This window comes from Melanostigma gelatinosum (assembly GCF_949748355.1).
Source record: "Melanostigma gelatinosum genome assembly, chromosome: 6".
Lineage (NCBI taxonomy): Eukaryota > Metazoa > Chordata > Actinopteri > Perciformes > Zoarcidae > Melanostigma > Melanostigma gelatinosum.
The window spans coordinates 24,081,945-24,102,879 of NC_136639.1; the positions used below are offsets into that span (position 1 = coordinate 24,081,945).

Below are 20,935 nucleotides of genomic sequence, written 5' to 3' on the forward strand. Positions count from 1 at the left end.
CTGTTATACTTCTTCAACTTTCAAAGCCTTCTTCTTCCTCATACTTTCAGCTACAGACACCATAGTTAGACATTTCAACGAGAAGGTTTTTCAGCAGTGCAGTTTAAATGCTTTCGGGCTTCAACATTTTTCAGACAGTCTCCCATTTCTTAATTTTCAGCAATTTTTTCACAATTAATTTCAGCTTTCAGCATTCCAACGCATTTTCAGCAGGAAATGCATTTTCTAGTTGTAAATGCCATCTGAAATACAGGCCTATGGAAATGAGATTTAAGTTATGGGCAGATGTTTTTGTTGCCCCATGTCTATATAGCCTTATAGCTGCTTCTTACAAGAAAGTGACACTGAAAGCCGCTTTCAGCGGTCACAAGCTGTTGTGCTAATGTATGTTTTTATACATTTTTTTCAAGCATCTCATCTCTCTGTACTAGCGCAAATATGTAACACAACTGGCACCTTGGAAAATATTGAATTGGTTTTTTTTCAAATAGGATTAAGCAGGGAAATTGGAGCTACAGATCTCTTTTTTTGTAACTGTGCAGCTTGATCATCAGCACACAATTTCACAAGCTTAACTATACTCAAAGAGTTACAACTGTAACACACAAAAACACACCTGAAGTTGATGATTTTGTTACTTTTGATATATTTAACCAGATCAAAAGTGAAGACCTGAGAACCAGTGCTGCCTCCTGCTTCTTAATTGAAAATGCCAAGACCACAAAATGAACATCATAGGCATAACCCAGGCAGCTACATATAGAAGCATCTGTAACAGTATGCCCCATATGGTTACATTTTTCAAAAGTTTGACAGTAAAAGAACAAGACTTAACAGTAACAGCCAAAGATATTTTTGTAAATAAAAGAACATGACTACACAGTACTGGCTACATAAATATGCATCTGTAAAAGTTGGCACCATATACACTGTAACAGTACAGTAATACATTTTTCAAAAGTTTGACAATCAAAGAACAAGACTTAACAGTAACAGCCAAAGATATTTTTGTAAAGATCCATATTTCTAGCTTCCTTTTATGCCTTTATGTGTCAACAAAACATATTATTCAACTGTGTAATGTAGTGTATATTCTAATGAGAAATTATGAGGATGCTGCTGTAAGTGTGTAACTGGATATTTGTGACGATTTAGCCAATAGATTCCGAGACAAAATTGTTGTTTTGAGAGTGACCAATCCTGAGAGTTGAACAGATAAGTGATTTTTGCCATAGTGCTCTTTTCATCACACATTACTTACATTCTCCCAGAGCAAGAGAACACTGAGCAATTGTAGAATTGCTAATTATTTTACTTTTGATATTAGATGTTTACACCACTTACTTTAGGCATGTATTCAGTGACATTAACTAATGCCAGCCGAAATGTTACTTTTGTAGTATTAACTTTACATACCAATTGCTTAGCTCAAAAGAAAAGAAAGCTAAAAGCATTGTTTCCATAGACCTTGATACCTAAAACAACAAAAGTTACTTAAACGTACATATTTGCCCTCCTTGATCTCCACTAGCGTGATGCTATTATGTCCTGTGGTGTTATACTTAACACACACATACTCCCTGGACTAGATTATATTATATCCATTACCCACACATTAGACTCCAACACCTTGTTCATCTCAGAGCTGAAGTCAGGTGAGCTGTCATAATGGACTGACAGCTCCAGCACACAGCCACAAGTATGGGCCACAGGTCTTCTCTGAAAACCTTGAATCTGAGTAAAGCCAATAATAATTTCTTTCCCCAGGAATAGATCTGACTCTGTACAGAACCTGAGGAACAAACACAGATGCTGCATATCAGCATTCCTCAAATATGTGGTTAGGTACTTCTGAATGTCCTTCTGCTGGACATTCATTGTCTCTGGGAAGGTGAGAGACTTCACAACCTTTCTTACAGTTGGTTGCAGGTTTTCGTATCCAGTTGTGAGGTCCTGAAGGCTGTGCCCGGCGGTGCTGAGTATTTTTGCCCATTGTTCAATGACGTAGGCAGGCTCTTGAACAAGCCTTTTGTGGGCAAGCTCCTGGAGGATGCCATTGACATTGCTGGCTGTTGATATCCTTCTGCAGCTGTGGTTATCTAGGATCTCGATGAATGAAACAGCAAAACAAGAAAGCTCATGTTTATTTTCAGAAACAATAATTTAGTAATTTAGAAGCAACAAGTGTCTATGAAAAGTACAGTTGTTAGTTGATAGTTGCAGTTAAGTACCTTCTCATGCTCCAGGGTCTCTATTGTTTCCCCAGGAACATTTGTCTGTCTCAGGAAGACACTTAGATCACCCATTCTGTGGGCATGCATTACAAGGAAGGTTATTGGAGGATATCACCATACATACATCCCCAGGAATACAGGCTCGCTAGCCAGGTTAGCCACTTAGCTCAACTTTGGGCTATTATTTCAACGGTTAATTAATTACATGACAAACACTTACTGACAGTAAATGCACTTAAGAACTACAACTACAAACGGAACAGTTACGCCACATAGGTTCAAAGTTACAGTTCTATGACTTACATCGTCAATGACTTGTCTGATTCGACCGCAACCGGAAGCGGAAACAGTTCGCAATATCAAATACAATTTCAGAATAAAAGCACCGTAACGTCATCGAAAGTCGAAATTTCGACTTACTATCTCGAAATTTCGACTTACTAGGTCGAAATTTCGAGATAACAGGACCTTTATTTTTTCCTCACAGTGGCGGAAACGGGCTTCCATAACATTGTCATGATTTGGATTTGTATGTTTATATTTTTGTTTATTTAGTTATTTATACATTAATTAATTTATTCAGTTTCCATTATTGTGCTATTTACGTATTTAATTTGCACACTTTCATGTTTATATCGTTTTTGTATATGTACTATTGCTTTTTTTCTGGTATTTGTATTTAGGCTGTAATAAAGTTAGTGAACAGTAAACAAACAAACAAAAAGAAAGGCATCCGTGGGATTGTTACAACGCACCGGACAGATACCGAGAACTGCATGCCCCTCGTGAGGGCACGCGCTGGCTGAAGCTGAAACTGTGCGCGCTCACGCGAACGGTATGCAGATCCCAGCGGGCGGGCAGAACTCGCCGTAACACCGCTTCCCTTCCTCCGCACAGGCGCTAGAACGGCATTTCCGGGTACGACACGTAATATAAATACGCTGGTCTCCTGCTCGGCTGTCGATAGATTATACAAAACCAATGATTCCCATATGTCCAGTAGTGTCCTTCACCTATGGTAAGTATATTTTAAAACGTGGATATTAGTGTACAAGCTAAACACATTTGGGTCGCTCTAGAAATGTAGAAGCAATGTTAAGATAGCGATATTAATGGATAACGTTAGTCCTTGGGGCGCTCGAGCCTGCTGCTAACTGTTAGCTGAGCGTCACCCTGTATGTCTGTCCTCCGCAGTGCCCAGCCGGCTTGGTGAAGATGCCAAAATGGCTACCGGCAATTACTTTGGATTCACCCATGGCGCTGCCGCCCAGTACAGGTAAGGTAGACGCAAAGCCTTTCGTATGAAAAATGCCGTTTCCTTGCGCTAAAGTTAGCCGAATTAGTATGTTGTGCAGTCACGTACAAGCTCTGTGGTTCCCATTGCTACCATTGTTCACGCTGGGGGAGGGGGCGGTTATCACTGCTGCAGCAGTTGGATGCGAACGGGATTTCACACCGTACGTTGTACTGCGTTAAAGGCGAAAGGGGGCCCCCTACGACGCCCTTTGCGGAGAGAAAATACTACACAGCCGCAGTAATACATCCGCGAGTTTATGTATCAGACGCCACAACACAACATAGCGGTCTGCAGTATTGAGGAATGCACATGTCAGGTAACCTGCTGAAGTGTGGCAGTGATATGTCAAAGTAGTCTACCATCTGGAATGTGCACACTGGCACTTCTCTGGTCAGTGTGTTTACATGCATTACATTAGGGGGGGGGGGGGGGGTTAGCAAAGTGAAGCTTTTTTGACAGAAGACTCCCGCAGTGTGCGTCTGTCGTTATGGTGTTATTGGAGGTGTAAACAGATGGTTCATATTGACATGTGTTTTGACAACGGCACATGTCCATTCATGGTGTGAATGATGAAAACCAGCCAACCATCAGTTTTGATACAGGAAACTAGCAGCTTATGGGTTGGGGTTATGCTAGAGCAGCGGTTCCCAAACCTTTTAGGCCACGCACCCCCTTCTACATCCCGACCGGGTTCACGCACCCCCAATCCCCCGCGTTGGACTGTGTGTGTGTGTGTGTGCGTGTGCGTGTGTGTGTGTGTGTGTGTGAATGAAAAACGTGGTATACGTTTTACCATGAACGTATTTTCTCCCTGATTACGTTTGTGTATATACAAGAAGTCTAGTAGTAGTAACGTCTCTGTAGTAAACAACTGTCAAATAACAAATAAATCATGCAGCGTTACTTTTAGGGCTGCAACGAACGATTATTTTAACAATCGGGTGATTATTTGTTCGATTAATCGGATTAAAAAAATTATAAAAAAGCATTAATTTCCAACCTTTATTCAAAAACAGAACTGATCTTCAGAAGGTACACAAACAGGTTGCTCCTTGAACATCCCTGAGCTGTTAAAGTAATAATTAAAAAACAAAACGGACTAACACAAAAAACATACACATGTGCATAAACATATGTATATTTTTGTTTAAAGGGACCTGAGCTGTCAGAACAATAAATAATTTATAAAAAATAAAGAAAAATACAAATCAGAAAACTTAACAGGATTTCTTTGAACATCAGAACTTGTTCTCTACACTACATTCACAAACTGAATCATCACCGTGGTGCTCCCGTGCCATATCATGTCGCTTTTGCACATCTTGCAATGAACACACTTTTTCAATCTATTAAGTGTGAAATGCTCTCACGACTTAGGTCGTACTGATTTCTCTGCCTCCGCCATGTTTCAGAACAACGTTACGGGTCCGATGGTCTTTCCTCTGTTGTAAATTGTTTGATCGCATGTTTACTTTTATTGTGTAGAGCAGGGGTCTCAAACTCCCACTCCCACGGGCGCCTGGTCGCCCGCGAGGACCATGCGAGTCGCCCGCGAGGCATGTTCTAAAAATAGCACCAGTCACCACGGAGCGCCATCTAAAAAAATGTAGTCGCTCTTCTTTTTTTAATCAAAAACGCTTGCATTTGTGTAATTAATGTAATATCACAATATTTAATATAACGTTTTAAAAACTAAAATGTTGTATGTATACATGAACTCTGACCTTGCCTGAAGTCAAAGTTCAATATTGTGCGCATGTCAAATCGCCATCTCACTCTTTGCTGAGACAAGGAAGTGGGCGCAGCTACGATGGGAAGCTACAAAGCTAGATGTGGTTCTTACCCCCCAAACTAATGAAAACATGGCAGAAAAGCAAAAGAAAACATACTACTTTCACAATGATTGGGAGGAAGAGTTATTTTTTACGACAGTGAAAGACAAATGTGTCTCATTTGCGGGGCAACTGTTGCGATGGTAAAGCGGCACAATGTGGAGAGACACTTCAGTACGTGTCACAATAGCTTCCATGCTAACTACCCACCTGGCAGCGCACTACGGAAAGAAAAAGTGCGTGACTTAAAGGCAGTGTTTTTTGGCACTTTTGGGCGAAATCAAAGAGTTCATGCAATCCAAAGGGGAAGACGCCTCGCTGCTCGAGGACCCTGAGTAGATCCTTGACCTTGCCTTTTTAACGGACATCACTGGGAAACTGAACCATCCGAGCTGCAAGGCAAAGGTAAAACTGTTGCTGACATGATAAGTGCTGTAAACGCATTTAAAGCTAAGTTGAACATTTTCTCTGTGCATTTACAGTGAAACAAAGTGCTGCACTTTCCCTCCGTACAGTCAGTGTTGAATGACAATGCTTCAGCATCTGGGGCTTTTGACAAAGCAGTAGAAAAGTACTGTCAAGTCATAAACAGACTAGGGCAAGAGTTTGAGAACAGGTTTTCTGACTTTGATCAACTTGAGCCATGTGTGTCATGATGCACATCTACAAGACTCACTCAGAGTTGCAGTGTCAAATTATACACCAGATTACAGTGCGTTGGTAAACGGTATGCAGTGCCAGGCTTCCCACTAACATTTACAGACAAAGAAAGAGATAACAATGTTTTCATTGAAAACACCATGACAACATTAAACAAAAATATTGTACAAAAATGTGAAAAATGTGTTCAAAAAGAGTGTTCAAAGATTTTGATTTGTTAAAAATGCTACAGATTTGGTGATTAGTACTAATGTGATAGGATTCATTTAAAAAAGTGAGAGTTGATTTTTTTTATTATTATTTATCATTTGTGTAAACATGGGACAGAGTTCCCCGTTTCGTCACAACACTTCATTTTTTAAGCTACAGAAACCGTTCAACTATCAAAATGTTCAGCTCCTTCAGCTCAAGTCTGCTATGACTTTTTCTATTTCTAACCTTTAAACTTTTTGAATTATTAAGCTTTTAGCAACTTTTTTTTGAATGGGTTTCTATGGAGAAGATTTTCAAATCCTCTTAAACTTCTTCAACTTTCAAATCCTTAAACTTCCTCATACTTTCAGCTACAGACACCATTTCAACTTTCAAATGTTGCGAAAACCCTCAACTATTGCCAACATGATTCAGCTTTTTGATATCTTTTGAACTGCAGCAATTTAACTTTTATGATTTTTCAGCCCTTTTCTGACTTTATAATGGGTGTGTATTGCGCAGCTTAGAGTGCGTGATTTCACCGCTAGAGTGAAGAGCAGCTTGAGATTGTTGTGAAAAAAACATTTGTGTTTTGCCACTGTGTCCACAATCTTCACTCTTCATGCATAATTTATGGATGTAGAAGTAGCTAATATTGTCCTTGTCGTAGAAAAATTACTGTGGAATCCCACAGATTTCCACATTTGACACGGAAGCCGTTAATTGAGAGGAAAACCAACTTTCTGCTCCATAGAGACAAATGTTAAATTTTGCTTCAAAAACATCTTCCACAGAACACGGTACCCCATTTCTAGATCGCCAGTTAAGCCACATTTTTTACACTACAGACACACTTTTTACAGAATCTGTTCTTCAACTCATTCTTCCCCTCAATTATTAATATCGGAGCAATAGGAGCTACGGTTATGGGAGTTTTAATGATTTGTTTGAGAGGTGTTTCCCTGTTTTATCTCCATGAAATGGCTTCAGGCACACAGGTGTTTGCGATTTAGCCAATTAGTGATTCTCTCTCTTTCACAAATTATTTCTTCTCTCTCACACACACACACACACACACACACAAATTCTTTCTTCTCTCTCTCTCCCTGTCTATGGCTCTCTCATACAGTCATTCAGGTCTTAGAGACTTTTAGAGGACCCCCCCCCCCCCCCACACACCCCATTTCAAAATAAAAGCCCCAAAGAGTGAATTCTAATTGAAATGCTTGTGATGAAGCCAGGCATTTAATAACCTCTGTGTGTCAAACATGATGATTATGTCTCCTCTCCCACCTCTCCCCCCTACCCAGCACCACCCTTTCAAAATAAAAGCCTCATGGATTAACTATTTCAACGTTTCGCTCAAAATTAGGCTTTTTTGTTGACATAATGAATGCTCTTACTAATACTGCGACAACTACTACTACTGCTAATATTTCTAGTATTACCACTACTTCTACAACTTTTGCTGTTGCTACTATTACTGCTACTGCTATTACTACCACTACTATTATTACTGATACCACAACTGCTAATACTGCTATTCCTGCTACTACCAGTACTAATAACCAGTACTAATACTACTACAGCTATTAGTGCGACTGATGATACTACTACTTCTACTACTTCTTCTAATTACAAATACGTCGACGACAACTTCTGCTACTACAAATATCACTACTGCTACAACTAGTACTTATTCAAATGCTACTCATACTTATACTGCAAATAATACTTCTACTACAACAAATATCACTACTGCTGGAATTCTTTTAAGCTACAGAAACTGTTCAAATATCAAAATGTTCAGCTCTTTCAGGAGAGAGGTGATATAACTTCATATTTGTAATCTTTCAACTTTTTGAATTCTTCAGCTTTTTGCGATTTTTTTAAAATTGGAGATCTATTTTCAGCAATGTGTTTGAGATTAATTTCAGCTTTCAGCATTCCAACGCATTTTCAGCAGGAAATGCATTTTCTTGTTGGTATTATTATTATTATTATTATTAAAAGGTGATCTGTGCAATTTTGTTATTCAGGAAGTTTGTATAAAACAAGTAGCCCTTCGTACTGCTCAGTACCCTTAAAGTAGCTCTCGGCTTCAAAAAGGTTGGTGACCCCTGCTCTATCCCAACAATTCATATCTACAGATATAAAAATGATAATACAGCATGTTTTTTTGGTAATTCAGGAAATGAAGAGTTTACTCGGTAAAGCCTATTTTTCTATACTTCGCATAGTACAGGATTTTTAATTTTTTGAGATAAAATTTAGTTAGAATCTGCTTTTCAATTTAGAAAATGTGATTGTATTACATTATGTTTTATTTTTAATGACATGATTCCATTGAAAAATGATGAATTCATATTGAACTAGAAAATGCATTTCCTGCTGAAAATGCGTTGGAATGCTGAAAGCTGAAATGAATCTCAAAAACATTGCTGAAAATAGATATCAAATTTTTTAAAAATTGCAAAAAGCTGAATAATTCAAAAAGTTGAAAGATAACAAAGATGAAGTTATATCACCCCTCTCCTGAAAGAGCTGAACATTTTGATATTCGACTGGTTTCTGTAGCTTAAAAGAATTCCAGCAGTAGTGATATTTGTTGTAGAAGTTGTAGTCGAAGTATTAGTAATTAGAAGAAGTAGTAGCATCAGTAGTAATAGTTGTAGTAGTGGTCGTAGTATTTTATATAACAGTAGTAGTAATAGTAAAGTCAGTTTTTGAAGTAGCAGTAGTAGTAGTACTAGTAGCAGTCGTACTAATAGCTGTAGTAGTATTAGTACAGGTAGTAGCAGGAATAGCAGTATTAGCAGTTGTGGTATAAGTAATAATAGTAGTGGTAGTAATAGCAGTAGTAGTAGTAATAGTAGCAACAGCAAAAGTTGAAGTAGTAGTAATACTGGAAATATTAGCAGCAGCAGTAGTAGTAGTTGTCGCAGTATTAGTAAGAGCATTCATTATTTCAACAAAAAAGCCTAATTTTGAGCTAAACGTTTAAATACAGTTAATCCATGAGGCTGTTATTTTGAAAGGGTGGGACTGGGTGGGGGAGGGAGGGGGAGAGGAGACATAATCATCATGTTTGACACACATAAACAGAGGTTATTAAATGACAGGCTTCATCACAAGCAGTTCAGTTAGAATTCAGTTAGAGACATCACGCACTCTAAGCTGCGCAATACACACCCATTATAAAGTCAGAAAAGTGCTGAAAAATCATAAAAGTTAAATTGCTGCAGTTCAAAAAGTGTAAAATATATCAAAAAGCTGAATAATGCAGCAATAGTTCAGGGTTTTCTCAACATTTGAAAGTTGAAATGGTGTCTGCAGCTGAAAGTATGAGGAAGTTGAAGGATTTGAAAGTTGAAGAAGTTTAAGAGGATTTGAAAATCTTCTCCATAGAAACCCATTCAAAAAAAGTTGCTAAAAGCTTAATAATTCAAATAGTTTAAAGGTTAGAAATAGAAAAAGTCATAGCAGAGATGAGCTGAAGGAGCTGAACATTGTGATAGTTGAACGGTTTCTGTAGCTTAAAAAATGAAGAAGACGAGTTTCAAAAAAGGGGGCACGGAAGAAACAGTGGAATGAATGCTTCTGAAGAACGTTGGTCTGCAGACAGGAAACAGCCGCTCCAAATGAATGCAGTTCCTCATAGATGTCTGGATTTTATTTCAGTAGGAACAGGTTAAACAACAACAAAACACTGAATGATTCAAACAATTATATTTATAATTTATGTGGAAAATAATCTAAATAAATTAAATAATAATGAATACAATGTATGTAGTGGTATTACTTTTACTCGTATGTAGACTCGTCAAGTAAACAACAATGTGAAATGTGAAATATCTGTTACCAAAACAAACCTCTGGGTACAAACCAACAGAACTCCACAGCAACAAAGATCAGGAACAACTAGACTTATTCTCTAATGTGGATTTTCACTACCGGTAGTTGTTTTTTATGTATATTAACCAGAATGCAGTTTCCTTTAATTATGTTAACTTAATCATGAACTTTTACAAGAAATTATATATTTGGAAATTGACCAGATTGAATTCTAAATTATAATTTATTTTACCAAATGTTTGTGATAGAAGTGTAACTTTTTCAATCACAACAAAATTATGTGCATGTCTTTTTCAATTATATGTTCAATTTTGTTGAAAAAATCTCTTAGTATATTTCAAATGTTTTGTACTATTTGTACAAACAGTAATAGTATTCTATAGATGTATATGATGTAGATAGAAGATTGAAAGAGGTGAGCGTGAGAGGAGAATCTCTCAGATTTCTTAAAAGATAGATCAGGTACCAGTAACCCAAAGCAAGTGAGTGGATCAGTGGAGAGACAGAGTGGGCGAGATGAGAGACGCTCAGGTTTTCGTTCAACAGACAGGTTGTGATAACCATGTAATTTACTTCAGAATATAGGATTTCAGAAATCAGTTTCCAGTAATTTGTTCAGAAGGTTCGGTAGGTTTGGAAAGTTCGGTAACAGCTAGAGTGGGATAGAAGGAGGATACAAAGAATGAATTCCAATATCAAAGACAGAGCGGTAGATTGACAGGAAAGCTAGAGGAACCAATGCTTAGACAGAGTTGATAGAAGGTATAGGAAAGACAGAGAGCCAATATGATAGAGGAGAGGGGAGACAGCAGGACACAATAAAGACACACATTAGACGGCAGTCTGAATAACAAACTAAGTAACTTCTACCCTAAGCTAAAAGTTCAGTGAAGTGTCTGCTCACATGATCATAATGTAAACACATCATGACAGTATAACAGGTAATAGTGCACAGATTTATGTGAAATATCATGAAATGATATTCAATTAAATTTATTTTTGTATAGCCCAAAATTACAAATTTGCCTCAGAGGGCTTTAAAACAGGGGTTCTTAACCTTTTTGACCTCGGGGCCCAACTTTTCAAGTACAAAGTGTCCCGGGGCCCACTCTGACTATATGCATCAAAAGTGTCAGACAACCTGTAGGTCATACAGAAACAGAGCAGTGGGCCTTTGGAGTCAGTAAAAATTTAAGCTTTTTGTCTGCATAAAATAAAAAAGTATCTTTCAGTATAAATAACTGCCGGTGGCTGTATCTGTACAGGTAAAGGACGGTATAGGGCTGTAACTATACTATCAGTGAACAACTGCCTCAAATTTGAAGAAGATTGGACAAAGTATGACCATTCTACAGTGTTTCTTCCATGAAGAGATCCAGACGGAGCTCTAAAAGGACATTTGGAGACCCAAATGGACACATGGTAACCACATGATATTCTGACACACTAAAGGTGTTTCTCCCTTTATATTTTGATATTATATTATTTTCCTTTTATTTTTAGCATTTGCAAATTGCAAAAACTATGTATATATGGTCGAAGACATGGTGTGTGAGTAGCGGACTTGCTGTGCTTAATGGCTGCGACGAGCGCACGAACGAGAATGAGAATAGCTCAGTTACGCAAACGTTGGTTGACGGCTTATGGAAGAGGAGGATAAGGTTTGTACTATAAGTACTAGCGTTTTCTGAAGGCAGTAGCTCCATGGTAACATCCGCTAGCACGTTGTTGGGTCTGTAATGTGTCTTTTTCCGTCGAAATGCTGCATGATACGACTTGCAGCGGTTATGGCGACTTTGGACAGTGTGTGTGTGGGCTCCTTTTGTGGAGAAACCATAAGAAATTAAAGAACATCGATGATTTCTTTGCAAAGATGAGGATTTTGGGCATGCTGGGATACCAAACACGGACATGTTTTGTGACGTATTTGCGCAAACAAGCCGTAGGAACGGAAGGGGAGGGGATCGAGGATGCCGGTGTTGAACAGGCAAAACCCTTGTCAAATAAATGAGATGATACAATGTGATTATCACAAAGACATTTATTATCATGTGTATGTAAACCTGCATACACAACAAGAAGCCCAACAGACTTTCCCACGAGCGTTGGATGTTTCGTCGCTACGTGTCTCTTTATTTTTGAAGGCTTCAGTGCTTCGTTTGATAGCATTAGCCCACATTCCACACACTGAGCCCTCGGCTCTGCCTCGTTGCCTCCGTTCACAAAGCCGTACTTAAGAAAGTCAGGGTTGTACTTGCGCACACATTTAGACTTTGGGGAGGGGGGGTATGGCACCACTGTCGTCTTCATTTTTTCTTTTTAAAAAGTTATCCACAACTTTCGCTACAGGCTAGCGGCTAGCTGAGTGTTCAATTGATAACCTATGCGGCCTCGCGGCCCACAGGTGCAAAACTGAAAGTTTTTCACGGCCCTCTAGGTGGCGCTCGCGGCCCAATCATGGGCCGCGGCCCTATGGTTAAGAATCACTGCTTTACAATATGTACACATTTGACATCCTCTTGTCCTGGAACCCTCACATCAGAACAGGAAAAACTCCCCAAAAAAACCCTTTAACGGGGAGGAAAGAGGAAGAAACCTGTGGGAGAGCAATAGAGGAGGGATCCCTCTCCCAGGATGGACAGAAGTGCAATGATGTCATGTGTAGAACAGGATAGTGAATTACAACACATTCAATGTAATTACAGCACATTCAATGTATGACACAACCACAACAGGAGGCAACACCTGGTCCAGGTAAACCCGGATACACAGGAACCTGTGAGGTGAGAAAGCACAGAGACTCTGGTGAAGAAGCAGGTCAATAATGTGCATTAATGGTATCGGTAATATGAAATAGTAATGTGAGTAATAATAAAAGTGATATTAGCAGTTGGAGTCAGCAGGGCCATGGTAGGAGGAAGGACCAGGGTCCAGATGAAACCATGCTCCATGGAAACCTGTGAGGAGAGGAAGCACAAGGACTCCGGGGAAGAGACAAAATCAGTACTGTGCATTAATGGTATCTGTAATAGGATTAATAATGTTAACAATGAAGATTGTAGTAGGTATCAGCAGGGCCATGGCTGGTTGAAGAACCAGTGTCCAGATAAAACTGCGGTCATCCTGTGAGGCGAGAAAGCACAAATACTCCGGGGAAGAAGTAAAGTTAGTAATGAGCATTAATGGGACATCAATGCATACAGACTGAGGTGAAGAAGAGGAGGTGCTCAGTGTAGGAAGTCCCCCTGTAGTTTTTGCCTATACCAGTTTGTCCATGGGCCGGTCCAAGGCAAGCCAGAGCCAGCCCTAACTATAAGCACTACCAAAGAGGAAAGTCTTAAGCCTACTCTTAAATGTGGTGAGTGTGTCTGCCCCCCGGACTGAAACGGGAAGCTGGTTCCACAGAAGAGGAGCTTGATAACTGAAGGCTCTGGCTCACATCCTACTTTTTAAGACTAGGAACCACAAGTAACCCTGAATCACTGGATCGCAGATCTCTAGTAGGGCAGTATGGTACCATAAGCTCTTTAAGATATGATGGAGCCTGACCAATTCGGGCTTTGTAGGTAAGTAAAAGGATTTTAAATTCTATTATAGATTTTACAGGGAGCCAGTGCAGAGAAGCTAATACAGGAGTAATATGATCTCTCCTCTTAGTTCTTGTTAGTACACGAGCTGCAGGATTCTGGATCAGCTGGAGAGATTTAAGAGACTTATTAGAGCAGCCTGAAAATAAGGAATTGCAATAATCTAGTCTAGAGGTAACAAATGCATGAACTAATTTCTCTGCATCGCTTTGAGATAGGATGTGCCTGATTTTTGATATATTACGTAGGTGAAAAAAGGCAGTCCTAGAAATAAGTTTTATCTGAGAGTTGAAAGACAAATCCTGATCAAAGGTAACTCCAAGATTCTTGACGGTGCTGCTGGATGCCAGCACAATGCCATCTAGAGAAACTATATCATTAGACAACTGATTTCGGAGGTGTTCTGGGCTTAGTAGAATAACTTCAGTTTTGTCTGAGTTTAACATCAGGAAGTTGCAGGTCATCCAGGTTTTTATGTCCTTAAGACACGCTTGCAGTTTAGCAAGCTGGTTGGTTTAGTCTGGTTTGATCGATATATATAATTGAGTATCATCTGCATAACAATGAACGGTTATAGTGTTTTCTGATAATATTGCCTAAAGGAAGCATATATAAGGTGAACAAGATTGGTCCAAGCACAGAATCTTGTGGAACTCCATAACTGACGTTGGGCTTCATCGAGGCTTCATCATTCCCATAAACAAACTGAGATCGATCCGATAAATAGGATCCAAACCAGTTCAGTGCGGCTCCTTTGATGCCAATATAATGTTCCAGTCTCTGCAACAGGATGTAGTGGTCTATATCTCTGCAACAGGATGTAGTGGTCTATCGTGTCGAACGCAGCACTAAGGTCTAACAGGACAAGAACAGAGACGAGTCCTTTGTCTGATGCGATTAGAAGGTCATTAGTTATTTTTACCAGAGCTGTCTCTGTGCTATGATGCTTTCTAAATCCTGACTGAAAATCCTCAAATAAACTATTGTTACACAGAAAGTCACACAACTGATTTGCAACTGCTTTCTCAAGGATCTTAGAGAGGAAGGGAAGGTTAGAGATCGGTCTATAGTTGGCCAACACCTCTGGATCCAGAGTGGGCTTCTTAAGAAGAGGTTTAATCACAGCTACTTTAAAGGACTGTGGTACATGACCTGTTACTAAAGACAGGTTGATGATATCTAATAAAGTTGTGCTCATTAATGGTAGCACTTCTTTAAGCAGCCTAGTCGGTATAGAGTCTAAGAGACAGGTGGAAGGTTTAGACGTAAAAATTGTTGAAGTCAGTTTGTCAAGGTCAATGGGATTAAAGCCATCTAAACATATATCAGGGTTTACAGCTGTTTCTAAGGTTACTCTATTTGTGGAAAGATCGGTCGAGGGCAGGAGATTATTAATGGTCTCTAATAATTATAATTTTATCATGAAAGAACTTCATGAAGTCATTGCTACTGAGGTCTATAGGGATACTCCGCACAACAGAGCTGTGACTCTCTGTCAGCCTGGCTACAGTGCTGAAGAGGAACCTGGGGTTCTTATTTTTCTCTATTAACGATGAGTAATAAGCTGCTCTGGCATTACGGAGGGCCTTCTTATATGTCTTAAGACTGTCGCCAGAGTAACCGAGATTCTTCCAAGTTAGTGGAACGCCATGTTCTTTCAAGTTTTCGTGCTGTTTGCTTTAATTTGCGGGTTTCAGGGTTATACCATGGAGCGAATCTCCTTTGTTTTACCAACTTCTTTTTTAAAGGAGCAATAGAGTCGAGTGTCCTTCTCAGTGAGCTTATAGCACTGTCAACAAGATGATCAATCTGGGTAGGACTAAAGTTAGCACAGGAGTCCTCCGTCACATCGAAGCATGGTGTTGAGTTAAATACAGATGGAATCACTTCTTTAAATTGAGCTACGGCACCATCAGATAGACATCTAGTGTAGTAACTCTTGCTTAACGGTGTACACTCAGTTAGTAAGAATTCAAAGGTTATTAGATAATGGTCCGATAGAAGAGGGTTCTGTGGATAGACTATTAAATCTTCCATGTTCATGCCATAAGTCAGAACCAGGTCGAGAGTGTGGTTAAAACAGTGAGTGGGTTTCTGTACATTCTGACAGAAACCAATCGAATCTAATAATGAAATAAATGCAGTACTGAGGCTATTGTTCTCGACATCCACATGAATATTAAAGTCACCTACAATAATTACTTAATCTGTTTTAAGGACTAGACTTGATAAAAACTGAAAAAATTCCGATAAAAATTCCGAGTACGGACCTGGGGCCCAGTACACTATAACAAATATAACTGGCTGTATTGTTTTCCAGGTTGGGTGTGAAAGACTAAGAACCAAGCTTGCAAATGAGTTATAGTCTAGTTTAGGTTTAGGGTTTAATAATAGGCTAGAGTCAAAGATGGCTGCTACTCCACCTCCTCGGCCGGCGCCTCGAGGAATGTGAGTATTGATATGACTTGGAGGAGTTTATTCATTTAGGCTGACATATTCATCATTACTCAGCCAGGTTTCAGTAAGACAAAATAAATCAATATGATTATCTGATATTAGCTCATTTACTAGTAGAGCTTTAGATGACAAAGATCTGATATTTAAGAGTCCACATTTAATTATCCTATTTTGTTGTACTGTTGCGGTAGTTTTAACTTGGATTAAGTTATTTTGTTTAACTCCTCGATCGTTTATTTTTGATTTAATTAATTTAAGTGGCCGTGGGGCAGACACAGTCTCGATGTGGTTTTGCGTGAGTAACTGCTCTAATGGAAGCTCAGAGGAGTGTGTAAGACTGCAACTCTGCTTCCTGGTCTGATCTCTGGGTTGTCATGCACCAGGTCCATACAGAAACTTGGTCAGATTTGCAGAGATGAGATCTGCTCCATCCAAAGTAGGATGAATGCCGTCCCTCCTAAGCAAACCAGGTTTTCCCCTGATATGTATATGATGGTATGAAATGATGGTATAGCTGTTTAGAAGTCTCACATTTTCACCAACTACAACTTCACTACAGTGTGTTTAAAACCTGCAGTATTAAGTGTTTTAAGTAAAAGTGTTGATTCACATGTGAACTTACTGTCAAGTCACCACGGAGACACCAACTCTGATCTACAGTATGAGACAGGAAGGAGGAGGCCAGAAGAAGTGGAGAGAGAGAAAGAAATTATCTTTACTTTCCTCTCAGAAAACCAGTGTGTCACAGCTCATTTCAATCTAGACAGTGGCGGCTGGTCAATAGAGGGCCATGGGGCCTGGCCCCACAAAAAAAAAAAAAAGAATAAATGATACAAATTGTCAAAATTTGTGTTTTTGAACTATGGAATGTACCCAGTAATGTGTGTAAAATATGATATCTGCGCAAAATATATGCTTTTCCTGCTCGTCCTCTCCGCCTGTGTGCTCGTCTGCTCGTCCTCTCCGCCTGTGTGCTCGTCTGCTCGTGCTCTCCGCCTGTGTGCGCGACACTCTGAGAACGCGCAGCTAGGGGGGCCTAATTGTTTTGGCCCAAAAGATGCGGGTCTATGAAGCAGTTTAGCCAATTGCTGATTAAAGATATAAATGAGTGACATACAATTTAGCCAATCAGCGCCCTCAAATGGATTCAGTGTGGGGCCAGAACGATTTGGCCCCCCTAGCTGCGCATTCTCGTCAGGAGAAGTCTCTACAGGCGAGCGCCCGCGCCACGAGCAGTACTCCTCCAAGACCCGTTTGAGAGGAGAACTTTGGCGGAGATTGTGCAGCCAAAGAGCTGATATCAGATCAGCCTGACCTCACAATCAGACAGCAGACTAGCGGGAAAGGGAAGCAGTACATGCGAATCTTCACTACTAGCTGTACACAAGACAGGTTTGGCTAGCTGGATGACGTGATGCTCATAACTTTTTTTAGCTTTTTAAAACAACGGGGACAGATCCAGCACAGACAGTTACGGGAGTGAGGGATGAGGAGGTAAGGAAACATGAGAACACCAGGACAGAATAGCAAAATATTTAACTGCAAAGTAGTAATGCGTGTTGGATACTTTAAATTGTTTGCATTTAATCATACTGGGATGTTTGTTGAAATTGATAGGATGGCCCTACCTAGAGAATTTTCCACCAGCCGCCACTGAATCTAGATCAAACTGTTATTCAGGGTGGGTCATTTAGTGTTGAGTACGTAATGGATGGATGTAATTCCTGTCGAGACTACATTACGATGGGAAGTCATTCTTAATGTAAACCAATGTAATATTCGTTTAGTAACAGCAAAATCATAATTAATGTGTGTGAACTTACACTTCAGAGATGCAAGGAGTCACAGTGATGGTCTGCAATCAGAGACAGAAAGGAGGGGGATAGAATAATAATTGAACAGCTTTAGCTGCTGGTAAAACTAACAAACTGTTATAAAACACTCTGACTGTAATGTTACCACAGCAAACATATTGTTGTCAGGATAGTTTGATGAAAAAGAAGTTTTATATTAGAAATAACCTGTTAATTAGCTTAGTGGTTTATTGTCAGTTTAATAGAGAGATGAAGTCACGCCCTTTACAGTGTCCTGTGGGGCTTTACTTTATAACTCGACAGTTCGATCCTTTGCTGGGACGTGTCATGTGTCGAAGTGTCCCTGGGCAATACACTGAACCCCTAACAGCTCCCCGGCGCCTGTCATAGTCAGCCCACTGCTCCCTATATACAGGGATGGGTCAAATGTTGCATAATAAATAAAAAAATAAGAACGACTGTGTATAGCAGCTAATGGCGAGTGATAAATGTTTATTTCATCCAGTTTGAATTGTGCTATGAATTACACATATGTTTGTGAATTTAATATTTATTTTGCAAGTCAAGAAACTCTCAGATTGTCAGACATTTGTCGTATCGTTTAGCTTTGTGTGAAACCGATCAGTGAACTGCATCTCTGGTCTAGCATCATGCACGGCTGTTACCTTGGCTTGCTAGCTAGCTCGCTAGGTAACTTAGCTATATCCATCCACACATGTACCTTATCATACATGTGTTTTATTCTGCTACTGTTCTTATCAGCCGGGAAGTAGAGAACAGGCAAGGCCTGTTGTTCATGCAAGTACAGTCTTTTTTTAAGTATTAGACTTCAAGTTTGACAACAAAATGTTCCTTTCTTGACTTACAAATTCATATTTTAAATTGACAAACATATGTGTAATTCATTCAGAAAATTCCGGAATCACGGACGCTGACAACGCATGTAATACATGACTTCATTCTTCACTCGTCTTTTTAATTCTTCATAGTTCATTTAGTTAACAATACAGTTTTTCTTTGGTTCACCGGGAAAATGTTTACTCTTCTTGCTTATTTTGAACCCTGTTTGAGTTAGAAACCACTTGTAATGGCATTGTAAAATGTGGAAGCTTCATTTTTAAAGTTGAGTATAGAAACACACTGTGCTACTTACCGGTCAATGACTCAGAGAACAATGTCGAAGGCCTGGTTTATTCCGTAGTGAAGCTAAGATGAGGCGTTTAAGGGTACCCGGAAATAAAAATGTTCAGCTCTTTCACCATGACTTTTCATATTTCTAACCTTTAAACTTTTTGAATTATTAAACTTTTTTTATTTTCAATGGGATCTTTATGGAGAATATTTTCAAATCCTATTAAACTTCTTCAACTTTCAAATCCTTCAACTTCCTCATACTTTCAGGTACAGACACCATTTCAACTTTACAATGTTGAGAGAACCCTTAACTTTTCTGACTTTATAATGGGTGTGTATTGCGCAGCTAAGAGTGCGTGATGTCACCGCTAGAGTGAAGAGCAGCTTGAGATTCTTGTGAAAAAAACATTTTGTATTTTGCCACTGTGTCCACAATCTTAACTCTTCATGCAAAATTTCTGGATGTAGAAGTAGCTAATCTTGTCCTTGTCGTAGAAAAATTACTGTGGAATCCCACAGATTTCCACATTTGACACAGAAGCCGTTAATTGAGAGGAAAACCAACTTTCTGCTCCATAGAGACAAATGTTAAATTTTGCTTCAAAAACATCTTCCACAGAACACGGTACCCCATTTCTAGATCGCCAGTTCAGCCACATTTTTTACACTACAGAGACAATTTTTACAAGATCTCTTTCTCAAGTCATCCTTCCTCTCAATTATTAATATCGGAGCAATAGGAGGTACGGTTATGGGAGTTTTGATGATTTGTTTGAGAGGTGTTTCCCTGTTTTATCTCCATGAAATGGCTTCAGGCACACAGGTGTTCGCGATTGAGCCAATTAGTGATGTTGATAAACACACAGACTCACAGACACACGCGCACATACACTCCTCTCGCTCTGTGTGTCTCTCTCTCATACAGTCATTCAGGTCTTAGGGATCTTTAGAGGTCTTTCCCCCCTCCTCCACACACACACACACACACACACACACACACACACACACACACACACACACACACACACACACCATTTCAAAATAAAAGCTCCACAGAGCGAATTCTAACTGAACTGCTTGTGATGAAGCCTGTCATTTAATAACCTCTGTTTGTGTCAAACATGATGATGATGTCTCCTCCCTCACCCAGCCCCACCCTTTCAAAATAAAAGCCCCATGGATTAACTGTATGTAAACATTCAGCTCAAAATTAGGCTTTTTTGTTGAAATAATGAATGCGCTTACTAATACTGCGACAACTACTACTGCTACTGCTGCTAATATAGTATTACTACTACTTCCACTATAACTTTTGCTGTTGCTACTATTACTACTACTGCTACCATCAATAGTATTACTACCACCACTGCTATTACTACCACTACTACTATTACTTATACGACAACTTCTACTACTACTACTGCTATTCATGCTACTAAAAGTAGTAATACTACTACAGCTATTAGTACGACTGCTACTAGTACTACTACTGCTACATCTTCTACTGCCATTACTATTACTACTACTACTGTGATATTAAATACTACGACCAATACTACAGCTACTACTATGACTACTGATACTACGTCTTCTACTACTTCTAATTACTAATACTTCTACTACTTCTACGAATAATACTTCTACGACAACTTATACTACTACAAATATCACCACTGATGAATTTGTTTAAGCCACAGAAACTGTTCAAATATCAAAATGTTCAGCTCTTTCAGGAGAGGTGTGATATGACTTTTCATATTTGTAATTTTTAAACTTTTTGAATTATTAAGCTTTTTGCAATTTGTTTTTGAATTGGATATCTATTTTCAGCAATGTATTTCAGTTTCAAAATTTTCAGTATTTCAATTTCAGT

General features: G+C 39.2%; 1 protein-coding gene and 1 long non-coding RNA gene across 4 annotated transcripts in view; one reads left to right on the plus strand and one right to left on the minus strand.

The window, feature by feature from the left end:
* Window positions 1-386: 386 nt before the first annotated feature.
* Window positions 387-2,570, minus strand: LOC306779306. Its single transcript, XR_013772104.1, has 3 exons — window positions 2,538-2,570; window positions 2,232-2,307; window positions 387-2,106 (listed from the first exon to the last, which is right to left on the minus strand). It is a non-coding gene; the product is annotated as an uncharacterized lncRNA (long non-coding RNA).
* A 589-nt stretch (window positions 2,571-3,159) lies between these two features.
* zfr (zinc finger RNA binding protein) overlaps window positions 3,160-20,935 on the plus strand; it is a 38,753-nt gene continuing 20,977 nt past the window's right edge. For all 3 annotated transcript variants that reach the window (XR_013772064.1, XR_013772065.1, XM_079270180.1), the window contains exons 1-2: window positions 3,160-3,252; window positions 3,429-3,510. Coding sequence is in view for 1 of the 3 variants with exons in the window: in XM_079270180.1 (XP_079126306.1) it covers window positions 3,216-3,252; window positions 3,429-3,510 (119 nt within the window). In the remaining 2 variants the exon portion in view is untranslated. The remainder of the gene's footprint in view (window positions 3,253-3,428; window positions 3,511-20,935) is intronic.